This window comes from Alosa pseudoharengus, unplaced genomic scaffold (assembly GCF_046254945.1).
Source record: "Alosa pseudoharengus isolate Yale_2024_CS ecotype anadromous, Long Island Sound unplaced genomic scaffold, YU_APseudo_1.1 YU_APseudo_1.1_scf_7, whole genome shotgun sequence".
NCBI lineage: Eukaryota > Metazoa > Chordata > Actinopteri > Clupeiformes > Clupeidae > Alosa > Alosa pseudoharengus.
The window spans coordinates 39,620,920-39,637,560 of NW_027468859.1; the positions used below are offsets into that span (position 1 = coordinate 39,620,920).

Sequence of the window (16,641 nt, forward strand, 5' to 3'; positions counted from 1 at the left end):
CAATTTGGTATTTAAAAGGCCTAATTACCCCTAATAAATACCCATAATTACGGAAATCATTTTTATCATGGAAATTGGTCAGACAATCATAAAAAAATAACCTGGTTTAAAAAAGTAGGCCTTTTCAATTGAGTAATCTGGGAAACTATTTGTGATACTATTGTTTGGGCAAAGTTAATTATCTGCAACAAACCTTTCACTTTGTCTTGACTTGATATTTGATCGCATATCTGAGGCAATGCTGACACTGAGCTGGAGGGGCAGAATTCAAGGGGACACGCACTTCCTGGAGCTGCTACAGTCGTTGCGGGGGAAAAAAAACAAAGTAACCAATGGAAGACGTGACTTTAAAGTTGTAACCCGTTCTCAAATGGAGCGAAAATGTTTTTTGTCTCTTACGGACTATTTAGATACGTTGTTATCGCAAATGTAAGATCAATTATACCCCATGTCACAAGCGACTAAGCTTATGAGGGACGAACAGTCTACGGCGAGGGACTGTTACTTCATCCCTAGGCTGTAGCAGCAAGCTATCTAGCTAATGTAACCAGGCCAGCAAGCGGCCTAGTGGCTCCAACGTTAGCTAGCTCCTTGTTTCTGTTACCCATTGTATGTTTTGTGTCAACGGTTAAAGTTTGTCTAAGCAATACTGGCTCGCCTGGGCATAGCAAAGTCTGTGGAGTCTACTCTACTACAGGTCTCGCGTCGAGATAACATTATGTGTCTTGCTTGTTAGCCGTCAAGATATTTGGGCTGACAGACCAGAGTAGCTAACTAGCTAACTAGCCTGTGGCTGTAGAGTTCGTAAAGTTACATATTTCTTTCGAGAAACTGTAACGTTGCATACCTGTAATTATCGGTAACACCTGTGAATGCTTAGCGTTCCTTAGATCAGATTATTTTTGTTATTGAAATTACAATCATACGTTTTAATGAATTGCTAGCGTAGTAGCTAGCAATGTCTGTTCCTTCTGCCGATATGATTGAAACACCACCTGGATATCCTTTTGAAGAAATCGATTATGGGGATATTGAAGTTGAAGAGGTGAGTGTCTTTGTTCATTGAGGAATTTAGGTTAGCCAGCTACACCACACCGTCAGATCTCCCGCAGAGACCCAAACATTTCCCCTTGTAAGCAATGATAAACGTTGGTTTGCCAACAACGTCTGTTGTAACTTGCAGCCAAAAACTGTTTCTCTGGATAATCTTGCTGCGCAGTTTACAGTGTTGGCTGTTAGGACGTTTGTAAATGTTTACTGTTGCTGTTTTCCTATAGAGTAAAATTGTATCATATTCTAATATCCTCACTACTATCAGTACAACCAGTGACAATATATTTCCAGTTAGTAATGAAATACAGTTGTGCAGTGATCTATGTGCATACTTTACAACAACTCTTTATTCACAGGTGGTGGGCCGAGGTGCCTTTGGTGTTGTTTGTAAAGCCAAGTGGAGAGGCAAAGATGTCGCAATCAAAACGATAGAGAGTGAATCTGAGAGGAAAGCCTTTCAAGTGGAGGTAACTGTCCCCATTAAAGTGGTAAAAAGGGTGATGACCTTTGAATGATGATATCTTTTCACCTACATATCATTAAGTGAAAGTAGTTGTTTATTGTTTGTTTGTTTTAAATGGGGTAGGATGTTGTGGAAATGTTCCATGTTTTGTCTCACAGTTGCGGCAGCTCTCTCGTGTGAACCATCCCAACATTGTGAAGTTGTATGGCTCATGTAACAACCCAGTAAGTACAGAAGCATAGTGCGCAGCACAACTTTGCACGTCAGTTTGGTTGGAAGGAGCTGTTTATGTATGATGCATTGGCCCCACACTAAAATAATCCCATTTTATCTGCTCTAAGGTATGTCTGGTAATGGAATATGCAGAGGGGGGCTCTCTGTATAATGGTGAGTTCCTCACTTTTTGTGGTGATTAGCCTACCTGCTGTTTGGGTTGGAAATTGTCCAGTTTAAGTCAATAATGGGTTGTTAAGGCAGCTACTTACTTCTCAAATTTCTGAGGTAGATTTTTGTCCAAGGTGAGGGTAATCCTTAGGTTCTACACTTTTCCACCTTTAAATGTATGCTTCAGTTGTAACCCAGTGTTATGTATTTGAGTCCCTTAGACATTTTCTGCATGAGTATACACAAACTGAAGAAGTTTTCTGTTTGATATAGCTTGAATATTGATGCATATGTTCATTGTTAAAGTGTTTGATTGTCTTGTACACTCTTGTACACTTTACGCTGTGATTGTCTGTGGTTATGGTTCTCCAGTGTACACATGTGTTTATAAGCACCTTTCTGTGTGATTATGCCCGTATGTAAATTGAGGTGAATCTGTGAGTGTGGACATGTGATTGTTGCTATGAGCTGTCTTCTGTGGGTTGTGTTTGTTTGGTTACACCAGTGTGTGTGTGTGTGTGTGTGAGCGAGAATATCTGATTGTGTTAGTGACTGCACTCTCTGTTCACAGTGCTGCATGGTGCCGAACCCCTCCCCCATTACACGGCCTCCCATGCCATGAGCTGGTGTTTACAGTGCTCCCAGGGAGTCTCCTATCTACATGGCATGAAACCAAAGGCTCTCATTCACAGGGACCTCAAGCCACCCAAGTACGCTCTTCACCTCCGTATCTCTGCTAGCCCAGCACTCTTTCCCTTCCTCCTCCCCTGAGCCCTGTCACTCTACACTCTCTCCCTTTGTGGAGGCTATGTGTCACTACATGTGTCCTCCCTTACTCTGCTTCCCTCTGTTCCATGTGTTACTCTGCACTTCTGCCATTAAAAGCAGGGCCAATTTTGGCTTTATTATTTTCTGCCAAAAGAAATAAAATAGTGGGCTATTATGCTATCTACGTTTTAGAATATTTTAGCGTAGCATATAGAATAGTCTACTCACTTTTACCTAATATAAGGATCCTAATAAAAGGATCTTGAAAGAAGTTTTGTGTATGTTTGCTCTGCTGTTTCCCTTTCATGTCTTGTGCCATTTGAGTGGGAAGAATTGTGCGGTTTATTGTGTGCCACAAACAGACTTGTTGAGTGTGGCTGCAGAGGGTTATTTATTAGGCTCAAATGATGAAAAGTCCCTGGCAGTGCACTGTGGGACTGACCAGCTGGTTTGTTTCCTAGAGACCTGACCTCGAGTTCCTGGGAAGAACTGGGGCACGATAGCCTGGCACAACAGTGTGTTGACTCTGATGTCCACAACCTTCATGTTGTCCCTCTCTCTCTTACTTTTAATACCATTTCACAAGGGTTATTTGCATTGTTTGCTAAATGGATCGAGTAAATATAGATGCCCTGTATCAAAAACGCTAATATATGAGGAAGGTCTCCAAAGTGGGGATGTTGTTTGACTAATGTGTTTGTTGTATGTTTGTTTCCTCCGTAGCCTCCTCCTGGTAGCTCATGGCACGGTGCTGAAGATCTGTGACTTTGGAACAGCGTGTGACATTCAGACACATATGACTAACAATAAAGGCAGCGCAGCGTGGATGGCACCCGAGGTGTTTGAAGGCAAGTATTGGAAACATGTCAAGCATGTAAAAATGATTTCAGACCATCGCTGTCAGGGTCCTGTCACTCAGCCTTTGGGGACACTTTCACAGACAAGCTAATCAGAAACATTTTCCATTGCTGCTCCCAGACTTGGTGTCACCACCAACCACAAAACTGAACTGCTGGTCCTCCCAGCTAAACCTACTATACATAATCACATCAACATCAAAATTGAACCTACCAGGGCTACAAGAAATTTAGGAGTCATGCTCGACCACCAACTAACCTTCTCCGATCATGTTACCTCGGTCGCCTGTTCGTGCCGTTTCGCACTCTACAACATACGGAAAATCAGGACTTACCTGACTCGATATGCTACCCAACTCCTGGTACAGGCCATAGTCATCTCACGACTTGACTACTGTAACGCCCTTCTGACAGGTCTACCAGCCTGCACAGTGAGACCCCTTCAGATGATCCAGAACGCGGCAGCGCGCCTGGTCTACAACCAACCCAAAAGGGCACGTTACCCCGCTGCTCATCTAGCTACACTGGCTACCTACCGTATGGCTGCCCGCATCAAATTCACGTTTCTAACACTTGCCTGCAAAGTAGTCTCTGGTTCTGCTCACACCTACTTGAATGCCCTCATACAGACCTATGCTACCTATCAACCGTTGCACACCTCAGACGAACGACGTCTAGCTCTGCCTCCGGTACGCTCAGGCCAATCCAAACTTTTCTCATCTGTTGTTCCTCGCTGGTGGAACATACTACCAGCTCCTACTAGGGCAGGGACATCCCTCTCCATCTTCAAAAGACCCAGCTCTTCAGAGAATATCTCCTCTCGAAGCACTACTTACAACTAGCCTCGCTAATTCTAGCACTTATTACCTGACTAGAACTAAAACCTGACTGTTTAAAAACAGCACTCACTGATGCACTAACTTGCCCTTATTGTAGTCTACCTTTTAAATTGTTCTAGAATTGTTGGGAAAATTGTTTTTAAAAAGCTTTAAACTGTTTACCATGTTGTAAGTCGCTTTGGTTAAAAATGTGTCAGCCAAATGTAATGTAATGTAACCACCATACTTGAAAGCTTATATTGTATGGTTTGCATCAGTTAGCTTGATAAAACCATCATGTTCCTATATTCCATGTGACTTCAGAGATGACTTAATTGGTATGTGAGTATGTGAAGAATGTTCTCTTGTTTCACTTTAGTGTTGGGTACTTCCTTGTATTTTACTTTAGTCGTTGAACCTATGAGAACAAATCAGATGTTCAAGAGACTCTAGATGAGATTTAGATGTGATTGCATTCTGCAGTAATTGCAAAGTTTCTTCTCAAAGATAAATGAAAGGCAAACGAGACTCCTGCTTTTCATTTTTCCCCTCATTTAAGCTGTTAATGTTGTGCAATTTAAAAAATGAGCCTAGACACCCTCCCCTGTCAACAGGTTAAGTGGAAATGTAAATGAAGAGTTAGTCATTATCTTGTTTGTGTGGGAAGGAGCAGGGCTCCCACACAATTACACATCCTATTTGTCCCTGATCCCAAACTGCTCGCTGCTCATTTGCATCACTTGCAACAACAGTTTATCAAAGGCCTTGTGTGCTGCCTCTCACAAGGTGCTTGTGTGCGATACAGTTTAATTTCACAATAATGCGCTGCGCTAGTTTACCAGGGGCGCTGCTTGAGAAAATTACCTCCCTTGTTTTCTTCACGCCTGTTCAAAAGGTGCAGACAAGATAAAAGTGCCTCTGCCTCCCCTGGAAGTGTCTCTCTCTCGCTCACTCACTCAGCATCTCTCCCCTCTTCATCTTAAAGTGCCACAGAGAGATGCTTTATGCCATCACAGGGCTGTGCCAAGAGCAGCCTCTGCTTCATTTTGAAGGGTCTACTGGGTGTGTGTGTGTGTGTGTGTGTGTGTGTGTGTGTGTGTGTGTGTGTGTGTGTGTGTGTGTGTGTGTGTGTGTGGTGTGTGTGTGTGTGTGTGTGTGTGTGTGTGTGTGTGTGTGTGTGTGTGAGAGTGTTTTTCTATGAGCAACCATGACTAGCTCTGGTCTTTGTGTGTGCAGGCAGTAATTACAGTGAGAAGTGTGACGTGTTCAGCTGGGGCATCATCCTCTGGGAGGTCATCACTCGCCGGAAGCCCTTTGATGAGATAGGAGGCCCAGCCTTCCGCATCATGTGGGCCGTCCACAACGGTGAGTGAGGCACAAAGGAGGGCGGGGTTATGACTCTGACTGGCAGTACCTGAAAAGAACTGGACAAATGGTTAAACATAAATCTAGTGGGCAAACAACATAGTTTTACACTATGTGTAGCACACATTTGTGTTGTAATATTTTCAGATGGTAGTGGTTTGGGTTTTGTAAAATGTATTTTGAAAATCTGAAATCTGTTGTGGGTTTGTGTTTGGTTGGCAGGCACACGTCCACCACTTATCAAGAACCTGCCCAAGCCCATCGAGAGTCTGATGACCCGCTGCTGGTCCAAAGACCCGTCCCAGCGGCCCTCCATGGAGGAGATAGTGAAGATCATGGTCCACCTGATGAAGGTACACACTTGACATGGCCTGCTGTTCCATCTCTGCTGTTCCATCTCTGCATGTGTCCTCCAACAAAGCCCTGAGTGTCTCACGCTCTGCTCTAATTGCCAGTACTTTCCACGAGCTGATGAGCCCCTGCAGTACCCATACCAGTATTCAGATGAAGGCCAGAGCAACTCCGCCACCAGCACAGGTACTCTTTACACCTCACAGGACAGACCTGCTGCTGAGAGACTAACCCTTTCATTAGTGATGGTTCCTCACGTTACACATCACAACATTACACACTATGTGCACACAATGTGCAGGCCAATGTTTCACAGATTTGTTTGATTTTTTTTTTTTTTTTGTGGTAATGACTGTGACGAGTTCAGATCCGTGGTTGCCGTCCTAGCCCTGTTGTCAGTAGACACGGACTCGCACACAAATGTATGGGCTGTTGGCCATATGGCAAACTACCTCTGCATAGCAGCATGCATCACATAGCATCATCGTGCCACTCAAATTGCTTGGCATATAAGGCTGGATACTAAAATGTGATACTTTTATGACCCCAACCATCTACCTGCAATACCATTGAGAATAAAAGAAATGCCTTATTGTTCATTGTTCATGGCTATAGCTAGTGGTGGAGCAGCAGTTGTAATATAAATGTTTCTGCTGATGCAAGCTGTCCTAGTGGTCTAGCAGCAAGTTGCTGATTTCTGGTAGTTGCAGCTGCTCGTCTACTCTAAGATTTATGAAACTGCCTTAAGTTTATAAAAACAAGTTAGAGTCCTTTCCACCAAAAGCTCTTTTCCAAATGCATGCATATTTTACACCAATACCAACACCAATGGATGAATGAAAAAACACTCCACTGTCCCACACTTTACCGCCTCAAAACAAAATTAAATCCCAGAAGGACATGCCCCTGGTCCTCCTTACTTGAGTCTTATTCACTTCTGTTTTGGGGGAGAGCTTCGAGCCAAACAAGCTTCACATTTGATTTTGACAGCAGATGTTTTTCTCTGTGCGATCTCAGGCTACACCTGCACCAGCACCAGCAACAAAAGTGACAACAATATGGAACACAGCAACTCTCCAGGGAGCAATGACACCATCAAGATCATGGAGACAAAGTTTGCACCCTACAAACCAAAGGTAGCATATAATTTGTCCTCATCTTAAAAATGGCAGAGATCCTCCCCATTTTTCTCCCCTTTATACAGTCCTCTGCACTGTGTGTATCAGGGGTTAGACTGTCTACTGTAAAGGATGGCACAGGCGCTCCTCAGGATGAGGATTGTGTTGACCATCAAAGATTTAAATGTGTATTGAACATTAGTACAGAACTGTGAAGCAGTGGTAAATATTACGAGAAACTACGATTAATCTGACTCCATAAAATTAAGAAATTGACCTCAAATAATTACCAAGTAGTTTAGCAACTATAGTAGAGTAGGGGCATGGCATACGAGAAGAGATATAATGGTGGGTAAATTAACAATGTATTACCAGTATGTAAATCATAAAGATAGATGTGACCAATATCACTTAAACTGGTGTAGGTACTGTATGTCAATTGCTGGCTTTACAAGATGATCTAAGAGGGATTAGAAAGTAAAAGTCAATTAACCGACTCCACAATGGTCTGCTTCAATCTGCCAACATTTCTCCAGGCCAGTTGAGAGGCTTCACAGATTATTGGGTTGTTTGGGATGGCCACTGAGTTCACTTTATTGCCTGTCTACTGAAACTCATCTAATGGGGTACAAAAATCTGTCTGCAACATGCGGCCGATATGATAGTTTTTTTTCCCTTTAGTGAATGGCAATGGTGTGGAATAACAAAAGATATATTTATATAAAAAGTGCAAGTACATTTTGGGTCGTCTTTGGATCATTCTGGCAGCTAGGTTACCCAGCACACAAGACCAAAGGAAATTCAGTCATGTTTCGTATCACTGTGATGACATTGTCACTTCGCTCTACTTGCCAGCCGGACCCCTTGCGAAGCCTGCCCCTGTCCAGGGGGGGCAGTGTGGAGAGCCTTTCCGGGAGAACACAGTGCCTGGCTTCCTCCGACAGCAAGAGAATGAGCGCTGACCTCTCAGAGAATTCTTTTTCTCCTGCAGGTAACATTATGTACACACACACACAGAGACTGTATGGTGTATACCATATACAGTATAAACCCCTATACACCGCCATACTGATGCAAATATATATATAAAAACGTTCATGTTTTTTTTGTTTTTGCCACTATAACAATTTGGGATGTTCTGCTGTAATATAATACCTCTCTCATGTCTGTCTGAGACAGGCTGAGGTAGGTTATAGTGCTGCGTCTCTGCTTATGTAACCTCACGTCTTATTCTGTTCTTTTATGTGTAAGAGGGGATGCCCCTCTGAATGTTAACATTGAGGCTTACAGGCAGGCCTATGCAAACGTTATGTCAATCAGTTCATCTGCACAGATTTTAAAGAGTCTCACGTAAAAGCTTCCCATTTTCCTAACCAACCTTATACAGAAATGTGCTTATGCTGAAATTAAAAACAGCGGTGGTCCGCTCATCAAATTGTCTTGAAAATGTCTGCCCGCTTTGAAAAATTAATTCATGTTTTAATTTAATTCTTCAATACTTTTCCAATACATGTAACTTCATTGCCACTAATTGTGTTTTATTCTTTTCTGTCCAGTAATTAATAATGTATAGCCAGCTACAAATTCTCACCACCACTTAATGTTTGCAATAACTGGTAACTTCATTTCATATGTGGTGTTCAATCCTTCCAAACCCGTTGATCAGGTCAGTATGCAGGTGGTGTCCAGTTAGAGCTGCATTTTGGCTTCACTCCTCACGGTCCTCATCTGAGCAGCGTTGTCTCCTGACCGCATGTCCGCAGGCCTCCTGTGCCCCTGCTGTCGCAGTCACGCTCACTCTGCCCGCTGCTGTGCATGTCTGCTCTGCATGTCCCCCCAGTGCTAGTGGGGATTGGGGGATTGGGGTGGGTGGATGGGTGGGGGCAAAGGTTCGGAGGACTTGTGGAGGGGGAAACTGCCCCTCCTGCAAGCTTGTGGGCCCTGTTTCTGTGTAGTCTGCATGCCTGTGTACGCAGCTGTGTGTGTGTGTGTGTGTATGTGTATTTTTGCAGCACGCCCCCAGTATAAACGAGGTCACCGTAAAACGGCATCGTTTGGCACCATTCTTGATGTCCCCAAGATCGTCGTCACAGGTACCAGCAGTGTGCACCACCGCCCAGCTTCCTGGTGCCTGGATAGTTGACACTTAAACTCAATCAGAAGGTTGCTTTGACCTATGAGTCCAGTGTCTGTTACTCCAGGACAGAAAACGTCAAGCCACGGCCGATCACTGCAGGGGCTTGACCAGAGAAATCCCAACCTGCTTTGTGGTTTCTCGTCAGTCACCTCTAGCATCAGCCTATCTTTTTGCTGGATTTGTTGTACATTTGTGTCAAGCCTGGAGTAACACTCACATTGTTGTTCTCTGTTCCTCTCTTGTGTGGTGCATTGATGAGCTTCATTCTGTGCTTGCATCTTACGTCATCCTCCAGCCTCAAGGTTCTGATCACCAGAGTTCAGACATGAGCTCACAGACTCCAGCAGTCTGATGTATCCAAGTCACTTTCATCCAAAAGAAAATTTACCCCCCCAAATTATCCTCCATTGTATATTTCATATATAGATTTCTGTACTTGATCATAAGTCAAGGTTATATCCAAGAAAAGAAGAATTCCGAAATTGCTAGCATAAATTATGTTCCTATACCCACCGGCACGCAGATGTGCACCTTAGCAACTCTGCTCAGTTTCTCCATGACTGGACTCGGGATGTGGGGGCGCGAGGTGACGTGGATGTGTCCTGATGAACTCATTAGCCAGCCTGTGGGCCTGTCCTGTCTGTGTTGCTTTGCTGCTGTCGGTGGAGGAGAGCGGTGCCGGGGCTTCTGGGTCGTCCTTGTCTCTCATGTGGAAAGGACACGGTGGAGGCTTAGCCTTGCGTTCATTAGCTTAGCCAAAAATCATTTTGATTAATTTCCCTCACATTTAGGGTCACTGCTATTCTTACCCGGTGTAAGCAGACAGAAGGAAATGGGGACAGTCAGCAAGAGCTGGGGGAAAGAGCCCATGTTGTATTGGGAACATAGCTGCATGAAACATGTCCTGCATGGTACTAAATGTTTTATGTCCAGGGGAGGCTAATGAAATGGGTGTCCCGTTGGTGTTGCCATTCCGGTTCGTGCATGAGCTCACCTGTATGTCCTTATATGTGCTGCTCACTCACATCTTTATTAATTCAACATGAGTTAGTGTGCAGGTGACAACGCGTATTTGCCAAGCTCTAGTGCTGAAACATTATTCATTTGATGTTTATATAGATAGCATAACAGTCCTCTCGTTCTCACTACATGACCGTTTCGTACCTCATGCAAAATGAGAAATACTATGAGTGATGCGCGATTAACACGATTGTCGATGTGTTCAACACCAAATTCGTTTAGGAAGATCTACTTGATTGTACCGACAGCCACAGTCTATGCCACAGTACGAGTCCATACATTGCAGGCAACACACAGACATACAAGTGGAATGAGGTTCGTTGCTGTTTTACCAAAAGACATGACTATTTTAATTTGGTAACCGTGGCTCATGATTTGCAGCATCAGGTGGGACTGTACTGTTTCTCAACCTATTACACAATATACATATTTGTTAATATTTATCATTTTATATTAAATTTAATTTTATATCAATGTTTATCATTTGTAATTTTATATTAACTTTCCAACCCCTATCTGTCATAAACTAAGTGCCCCAAAAATAAATAAAACGTTTAGCATTCAGTACTAAAAATTTTTCAGTATATAGTAAAAATGTTCAATTTGGTTGAAATTCCACAGGCTGCATTTCAGATGTCCCAAGCAAGGGAGCATTGTAATTCCAAGCCAGTGCTTGAATTTACACTCATAAAATCAGTGCTGTAAAGCTTTCCTTTATCCACTTCTAGCTATTTGTGCGTTCCACTACCAGGTGGACATCCCAATGTTTCTCCTTCCCTCCCAGCTGATTGTTAGCAGAGTATAAAGTAGTGGCAGTAGAGCCAGGAGTTGTCTTCTGCTTGTGTTTGTGTCCCACCCACACTGGCAGGTCCCTGAAATAGTTCTCCTCCCTAGAGCAGTCCCCCAGTGTCTGCCCAGCACACACACCTCCCCCCCCCCAGCCCCTCAGAAGAGAAGAGAAAATAAGGTGTGACAGAAGCTGACCAAAGTGTGCCAGCTTAACTGTCTATGTAGAAGTTGTGGTATGTGGTGCTGTTTCTGTGTGTGTGTGTGTGTGTGTGTGTGTGTGTGTGTGTGTGTGTGTGTGTTGGGATATAAGGGGAGGGTGTGGGTCACATTATGGCCACATTAGAGCACATGTCAGCGAGTGGCCAGTTAAGTCTGTGCAGCTGTCCCCACGTCAGTGTCTGGACCCACAGAGGCTTGCCCTGTGATGGGGCAGGCACACAACACAACTCACTCAACATTACAGCGGACTACGCTGCTCTTCTCTCTTTCTCTCCATTCTCTCTCTCTCTCTCCACCTCTCACTCCCTCTCTCTGTCTTTCTCTCTTTCTCTGAACCCATCCTCCCTGTTTCCCTGTCTATCTCACTGTCTCTTTGTTTTTTTCTTTTCTGTCTGTCCTCCTTCTCGTAGCTACCTGTGAGCCCCAGAGACGCAGATCTGTGCAGGACCTCCCAGCTGTCGTCACCGAGTCTCAGGTAAGACTCCCCCATCAAACACACATACGCACAAAATACTGAGGAGACGGACAGAAGAACCTTTCTCTTTGACAACACACAAGTGCCACTCGCTGCTATAGATTTTTGTAAGGGCACATCATTTATGTCTCATTGCAAAACAGCTCTTGCACACTGATATCATTTGTTTACTGGGTTTAGCTATTTTTGGATATGTCTACAAACCATGTTGATGATTTCCTGATAGAATATGGACCTTTTCTTTCCTTGCTTTGTGGTTGTTGTCTGCCTGCATAGCATGGGTGACACACTGCACTTTTCTGGGCTACAACTGCTGTTGTAAAACACACTCCCAAGAATGTGTGACCTCAGTGAAGATGTCTGAGACCAAGCCCATGACGTGCGTGCGTGTGTGTGTACGTGTGTGTGTACGTGTGTGTGTACGTGTGTGTGTACGTGTGTGTACGTGTGTGTGTACGTGTGTGTACTTGTGTGTACGTGTGTGCACTTGTGTGCACTTGTGTGTACGTGTGTGTACGTGTGTGTACGTGTGTGTGTCTTACAGGGGAGTAGAAGCAGCAGCAGGTCTTCCAGCCCCAGTGTGAGGATCACTCCAGACAAGACAGGCAAGGCTGCCATTGTTCACATCACTCCTCTCATCATCACAAGAGCTTTCCTGTCAATAATGCAATCACTGTTCAACTCCACCTACTGGGATAATGACTACTCTATACTAATATATGTAAACACCATAAATGGGGACACAAAAAGCCGAACTATTTGCCTTCCATAAATCTGGCTTTAGGATACTGCAGAATATATGACTCTTTGACCCTTACGCAGAAGGACATCTCTTGGTGCCTTTGAGGGAGAGTATGTTCATCTTGGGGTGAAATATAATGAGCATAATATTGAATCCAACATTTTCAGCTTTGGCTCTGTTTTCATAGGGAATTGGCTAGCCGTATCCACTGAATTGCAGACATTGCATAAGCCTCATCAATGATTTAAAGCTCTTGCTTTCTGTCGGTGTGAAGGGTTATTTCTGTCGAATCCTGTCATCTCTGTTGATAAAAAAAAAAGGCTTGAGTTTGCTTTCAGCAAGCCTTGATCAAAACAAACTGCTCTTGTATCCACAGATACCAACGGCTCAGACAACTCCATTCCCATGGCATATTTGACTCTAGACCACCAGCTGCAGGTACAGCCTGTTTCCAGCATCCTGCTGAAGATCCATAGAGTAGGCTGCATGCACAATAGGAGATCCATAGTGTAGGCTGCATGCACAATAAAAGATCCATAGAGTAGGCTGCATGCACAATAGAAGATTCATAGAGTAGGCTGCATGCACAATAGAAGATTCATAGAGTAGGCTGCATGCACAATATAAGATCCATAGTGTAGGCTGCATGCACAATAGGAGATCCATAGTGTAGGCTGCATGCACAATATAAGAGTAGGCTGCATGCACAATAGGAGATCCATAGTGTAGGCTGCATGCACAATATAAGAGTAGGCTGCATGCACAATAGGAGATCCATAGAGTAGGCTGCATGCACAATAGGAGATCCATAGAGTAGGCTGCATGCACAATAAAAGTATTGCCAAAGTATCTGTATCTAGGCCCTAGCCGTGGCCCGGCTGGCTGGGGCGCCGGTGACCCGGGTTTAGTTCCCGCCCCGTGGTCCTTTCCGGATCCCACCCCGACTCTCTCTCCCGCTCACTTCCTGTCACTCTCCTCTGTCCTGTCGCATTGAAGGCATGGAAGCCCAAAAAATATACTTAAATGTATCAAAGAGACTTATCTGTATCAAAGTCTGCAATAGTCTTAATTTGGGTAAAAAAAAAAAAAATTGTTGACTCCGATGAAGAATGATGCATGCCATACATAGAACGTTATTAAGAATGTCAGTCATTTAAAGAATTAAAAACATACTTTCCGATAACTGTTGGCGTAGAGATGTGAGCTTATTGGTAATCTTTTTCTGGAGTGTGTATTTTTACCACATTAGGCTGATTCTGATCATTAGTATAAATCCTCTGTGAACTCAGCCAGTGGTTTGATGATGTGGTTATTTGCAGCCCCTGGCTCCATGTCCCAACTCTAAAGAATCCATGGCTGTGTTCGAGCAGCACTGCAAAATGGCACAGGAGTACTTGAAAGTCCAGACCGAAATTGCCTTGCTGATACAGAGAAAGTAAGTCAATCTTAATTATCAGATACAGTTATAGAATTGTGAAGTGTGAAGATTGACATCGATATGTTTTGAGGTACTCAAAAGCTTTGCTTTCTCTATACATCTTTGTAATTGTCGTGCGATGGACCCACTGTCACTTGAAGCTCTTTGATGATTTCCTTTGCAGATAAAGCATAAAGGAACGAATAAGATGGCTAATCTCTCTTGTTTGTGTGTGGTGTCCTGCTTGGCTTCATGTAGGAAAGAGCTGATCGCTGAACTGGACCAGGATGAGAAGGACCAGCAGAACACGTCCCGTCTGGTGCAGGAGCACAAGAAGCTGCTGGAGGAGAACAAGTCCCTGTCCACCTACTACCAGAAGTGCAAGAAGCAGCTGGAGCTGATCCGCGCACAGCAGCAGAAGAGGCAGGGCACGTCCTGATGGGAAGCCCACCGCCGCCCTCGGAGCTCACGCTACCCAATCATATGAGCTGCATCACACACACACACACACACACACACACACACACACACACACACACACACACACTCGCCTACACAGACAGTATGCCCAAAGCCCTCTCCTTGTGTTTGGGATTAGATCTAGTCAAGTGTCAAAGCCCTCCCAACGTGACTGCTAACTTTGTTCCCAGCATTCTGCATTACAGTGGAGCTAGTCCACCCTCCATTGTACTTTTAAGGAGAGCTGCAGTCTGCTCCATCCGTGCATGCTACATGAGCGCATCTCCCGGGTCAGGACACGTCAAAGGAACTGGGCACGTTTTGCACCCTGGACTCAGCGGTCGGCGTGAGTTTCGTTAGGGGTCTGTCCAAAGTTTCCAAGACCAAACGATTAGGCCTTGCTCCATTTGCCCATTTGAGCCTTTTACGCGTGAGGTGCCTGTCTGTGTGTGTGTGTGTGTGTGTGTGTGTGCGTGCGTGTCTGTCTGTTTTTGTGTGTGTGTGAGTGTCTGTCTGTCTCTGTCTTTGTGTGTGTGTGGCACACGTTTGTAGTGCAGACAAATGCTGGATAAATGGGTTCTCCATAGAGGTCAGCATGTATATGTGTTTATTCAACAATTGTCTGCTGAATGGCTCATCCACTTTGTACAGGAGACCTATTCCTATCATCCCCTACTCCAACACTACTACATTGCTAGTCCTCTATAGTGCTATAGTATTTGTACTGTACTACTATAGTCCTCATGAATGTGAAAGAAGAAATGGCAAATGAAATTTAACTTCAACAGTGGAACTGATAACGGATCACATTTTATTTGTTAATTTAAACCCTACTTGTATTGGGAACTTACACCAAATATGTCTTGTGACCTTTTAAAAGTGCATCCATTACCACTTTTGACCAAAAGAAAGTATTGACAGTGTTGCGGGATGCATATTGATATATTGCACATCACTCCACCAGGGTTTTTGCTAAGGAAGAGTCTCGGTCTGGTCTCAAAAAAGGATGCAATATTTATAACCTGCTTTTAACTTTCTTTTAGTCTGTATTTGCTGGTGTTGAAAGGACAGTCCTGAGTGGATTGTTGCTTATTGTACCTGCTTAAGAGGGAAAAGGAAATTTTTTTTTTTCTCTCAACATGTTAATCGTGACTTCAGTATTCTTCTTTAGTCTTTTTTTTTATCCCATAGACGAATTTGTATAATAATGTAAACACTGACTCCACCGTAGAGCTTTGTTTTTCATGGATTGGGCCGTTTGTGTACGGATCATGTCTCCCCCTCTCTGTAAGTATTTTTAGTTCACATGCTGCCTTAGATTTGAATTGTTTGCATTTTAACTGATCTGTTGCTTTAACACGACATGCATCATGTGCACCTCACTTTGATCATATGTGTTGCATAAATTGCAGTGGTGGGCCATAAGGATGAAATCTGAAAGGGCCCAGAATTTTCTGTTCAGAATGATGTTATCAAGTGTGCAGCAGAAATGATGAAGGCACAACTCTGGTCGGCCCTCTCGGAGCGCATGTGGTAAATTGCCTTTGGCTTGTCATGCCATCACTTCACTCGTCTCTGTGAATGAGTGATCTCTGAGGAGAGATGCAGCCCAGCCATTTATTCTCTCAGTGCTGACACGGTCATTCTCCCTCAGATGTTTTGCACAATCAAAAGGTTGTTCTCAACAAAGATAAGGGTGGCTAATCTTGTTCATGCTCAGATGTGAAATGACGGAACAGTGCTGAGGAGCGATGGGAAGTTGTCAGTTTGTTGTTAACCACACGGCTGGAGAAGTGGCTGTCCCCTATATTCTTTCACATGTTCAATAACTGTACTGTAAATAGCTAAGAAATTCGATTTCTTAAGATGATGGGCAAGGGATTATGCAAGTGAAGATCACAACATGCAATAAAATGGAACAGGTGGACATGGGCTTAGCTTGAGTTCTTTGTGTTTGTGTGTGTGTTGCATGTAATGATGAGTGACTAAATGCCTTATTCAGAGGAGGGGAAATGGACACATTAGAAAAATACATCTCCTGAAGGCCTGCAGTGTTTCTGAACTTGAATGAACTAAACAAATACTTGTTCAAGATAAAGAACGAGTCAAAACAATCACACATTTTTAGTAATCTGTGTAGTGTATGTCTGCTTTTGGTAGTGTAGGCTATTCGTTTTTTAAGAGACAAAAAAGTATTGGGTGCTTC

At 43.8% G+C, this 16,641-nt stretch overlaps 1 protein-coding gene across 2 annotated transcripts; it reads left to right on the top strand.

The window, feature by feature from the left end:
- Window positions 1–271: 271 nt before the first annotated feature.
- map3k7 (mitogen-activated protein kinase kinase kinase 7) lies at window positions 272–16,362 on the top strand. Of its 2 annotated transcripts, XM_076273036.1 has the most exons (17): window positions 272–1,045; window positions 1,410–1,520; window positions 1,675–1,740; window positions 1,858–1,903; window positions 2,472–2,610; window positions 3,392–3,520; window positions 5,584–5,708; window positions 5,931–6,061; window positions 6,164–6,245; window positions 7,077–7,195; window positions 8,033–8,168; window positions 9,190–9,270; window positions 11,753–11,817; window positions 12,362–12,422; window positions 12,936–12,997; window positions 13,879–13,994; window positions 14,235–16,362. In XM_076273036.1, the coding sequence occupies exons 1-17, from the start codon at window positions 959–961 to the stop codon at window positions 14,413–14,415; spliced, it is 1,737 nt and encodes a 578-aa protein (XP_076129151.1). In that variant the 5' UTR covers window positions 272–958; the 3' UTR covers window positions 14,416–16,362. The 2 variants fall into 2 exon arrangements, with proteins under 2 accessions (XP_076129151.1, XP_076129153.1); XM_076273038.1 differs by lacking the exon at window positions 9,190–9,270.
- The last annotated feature ends 279 nt before the right edge of the window (window positions 16,363–16,641 follow it).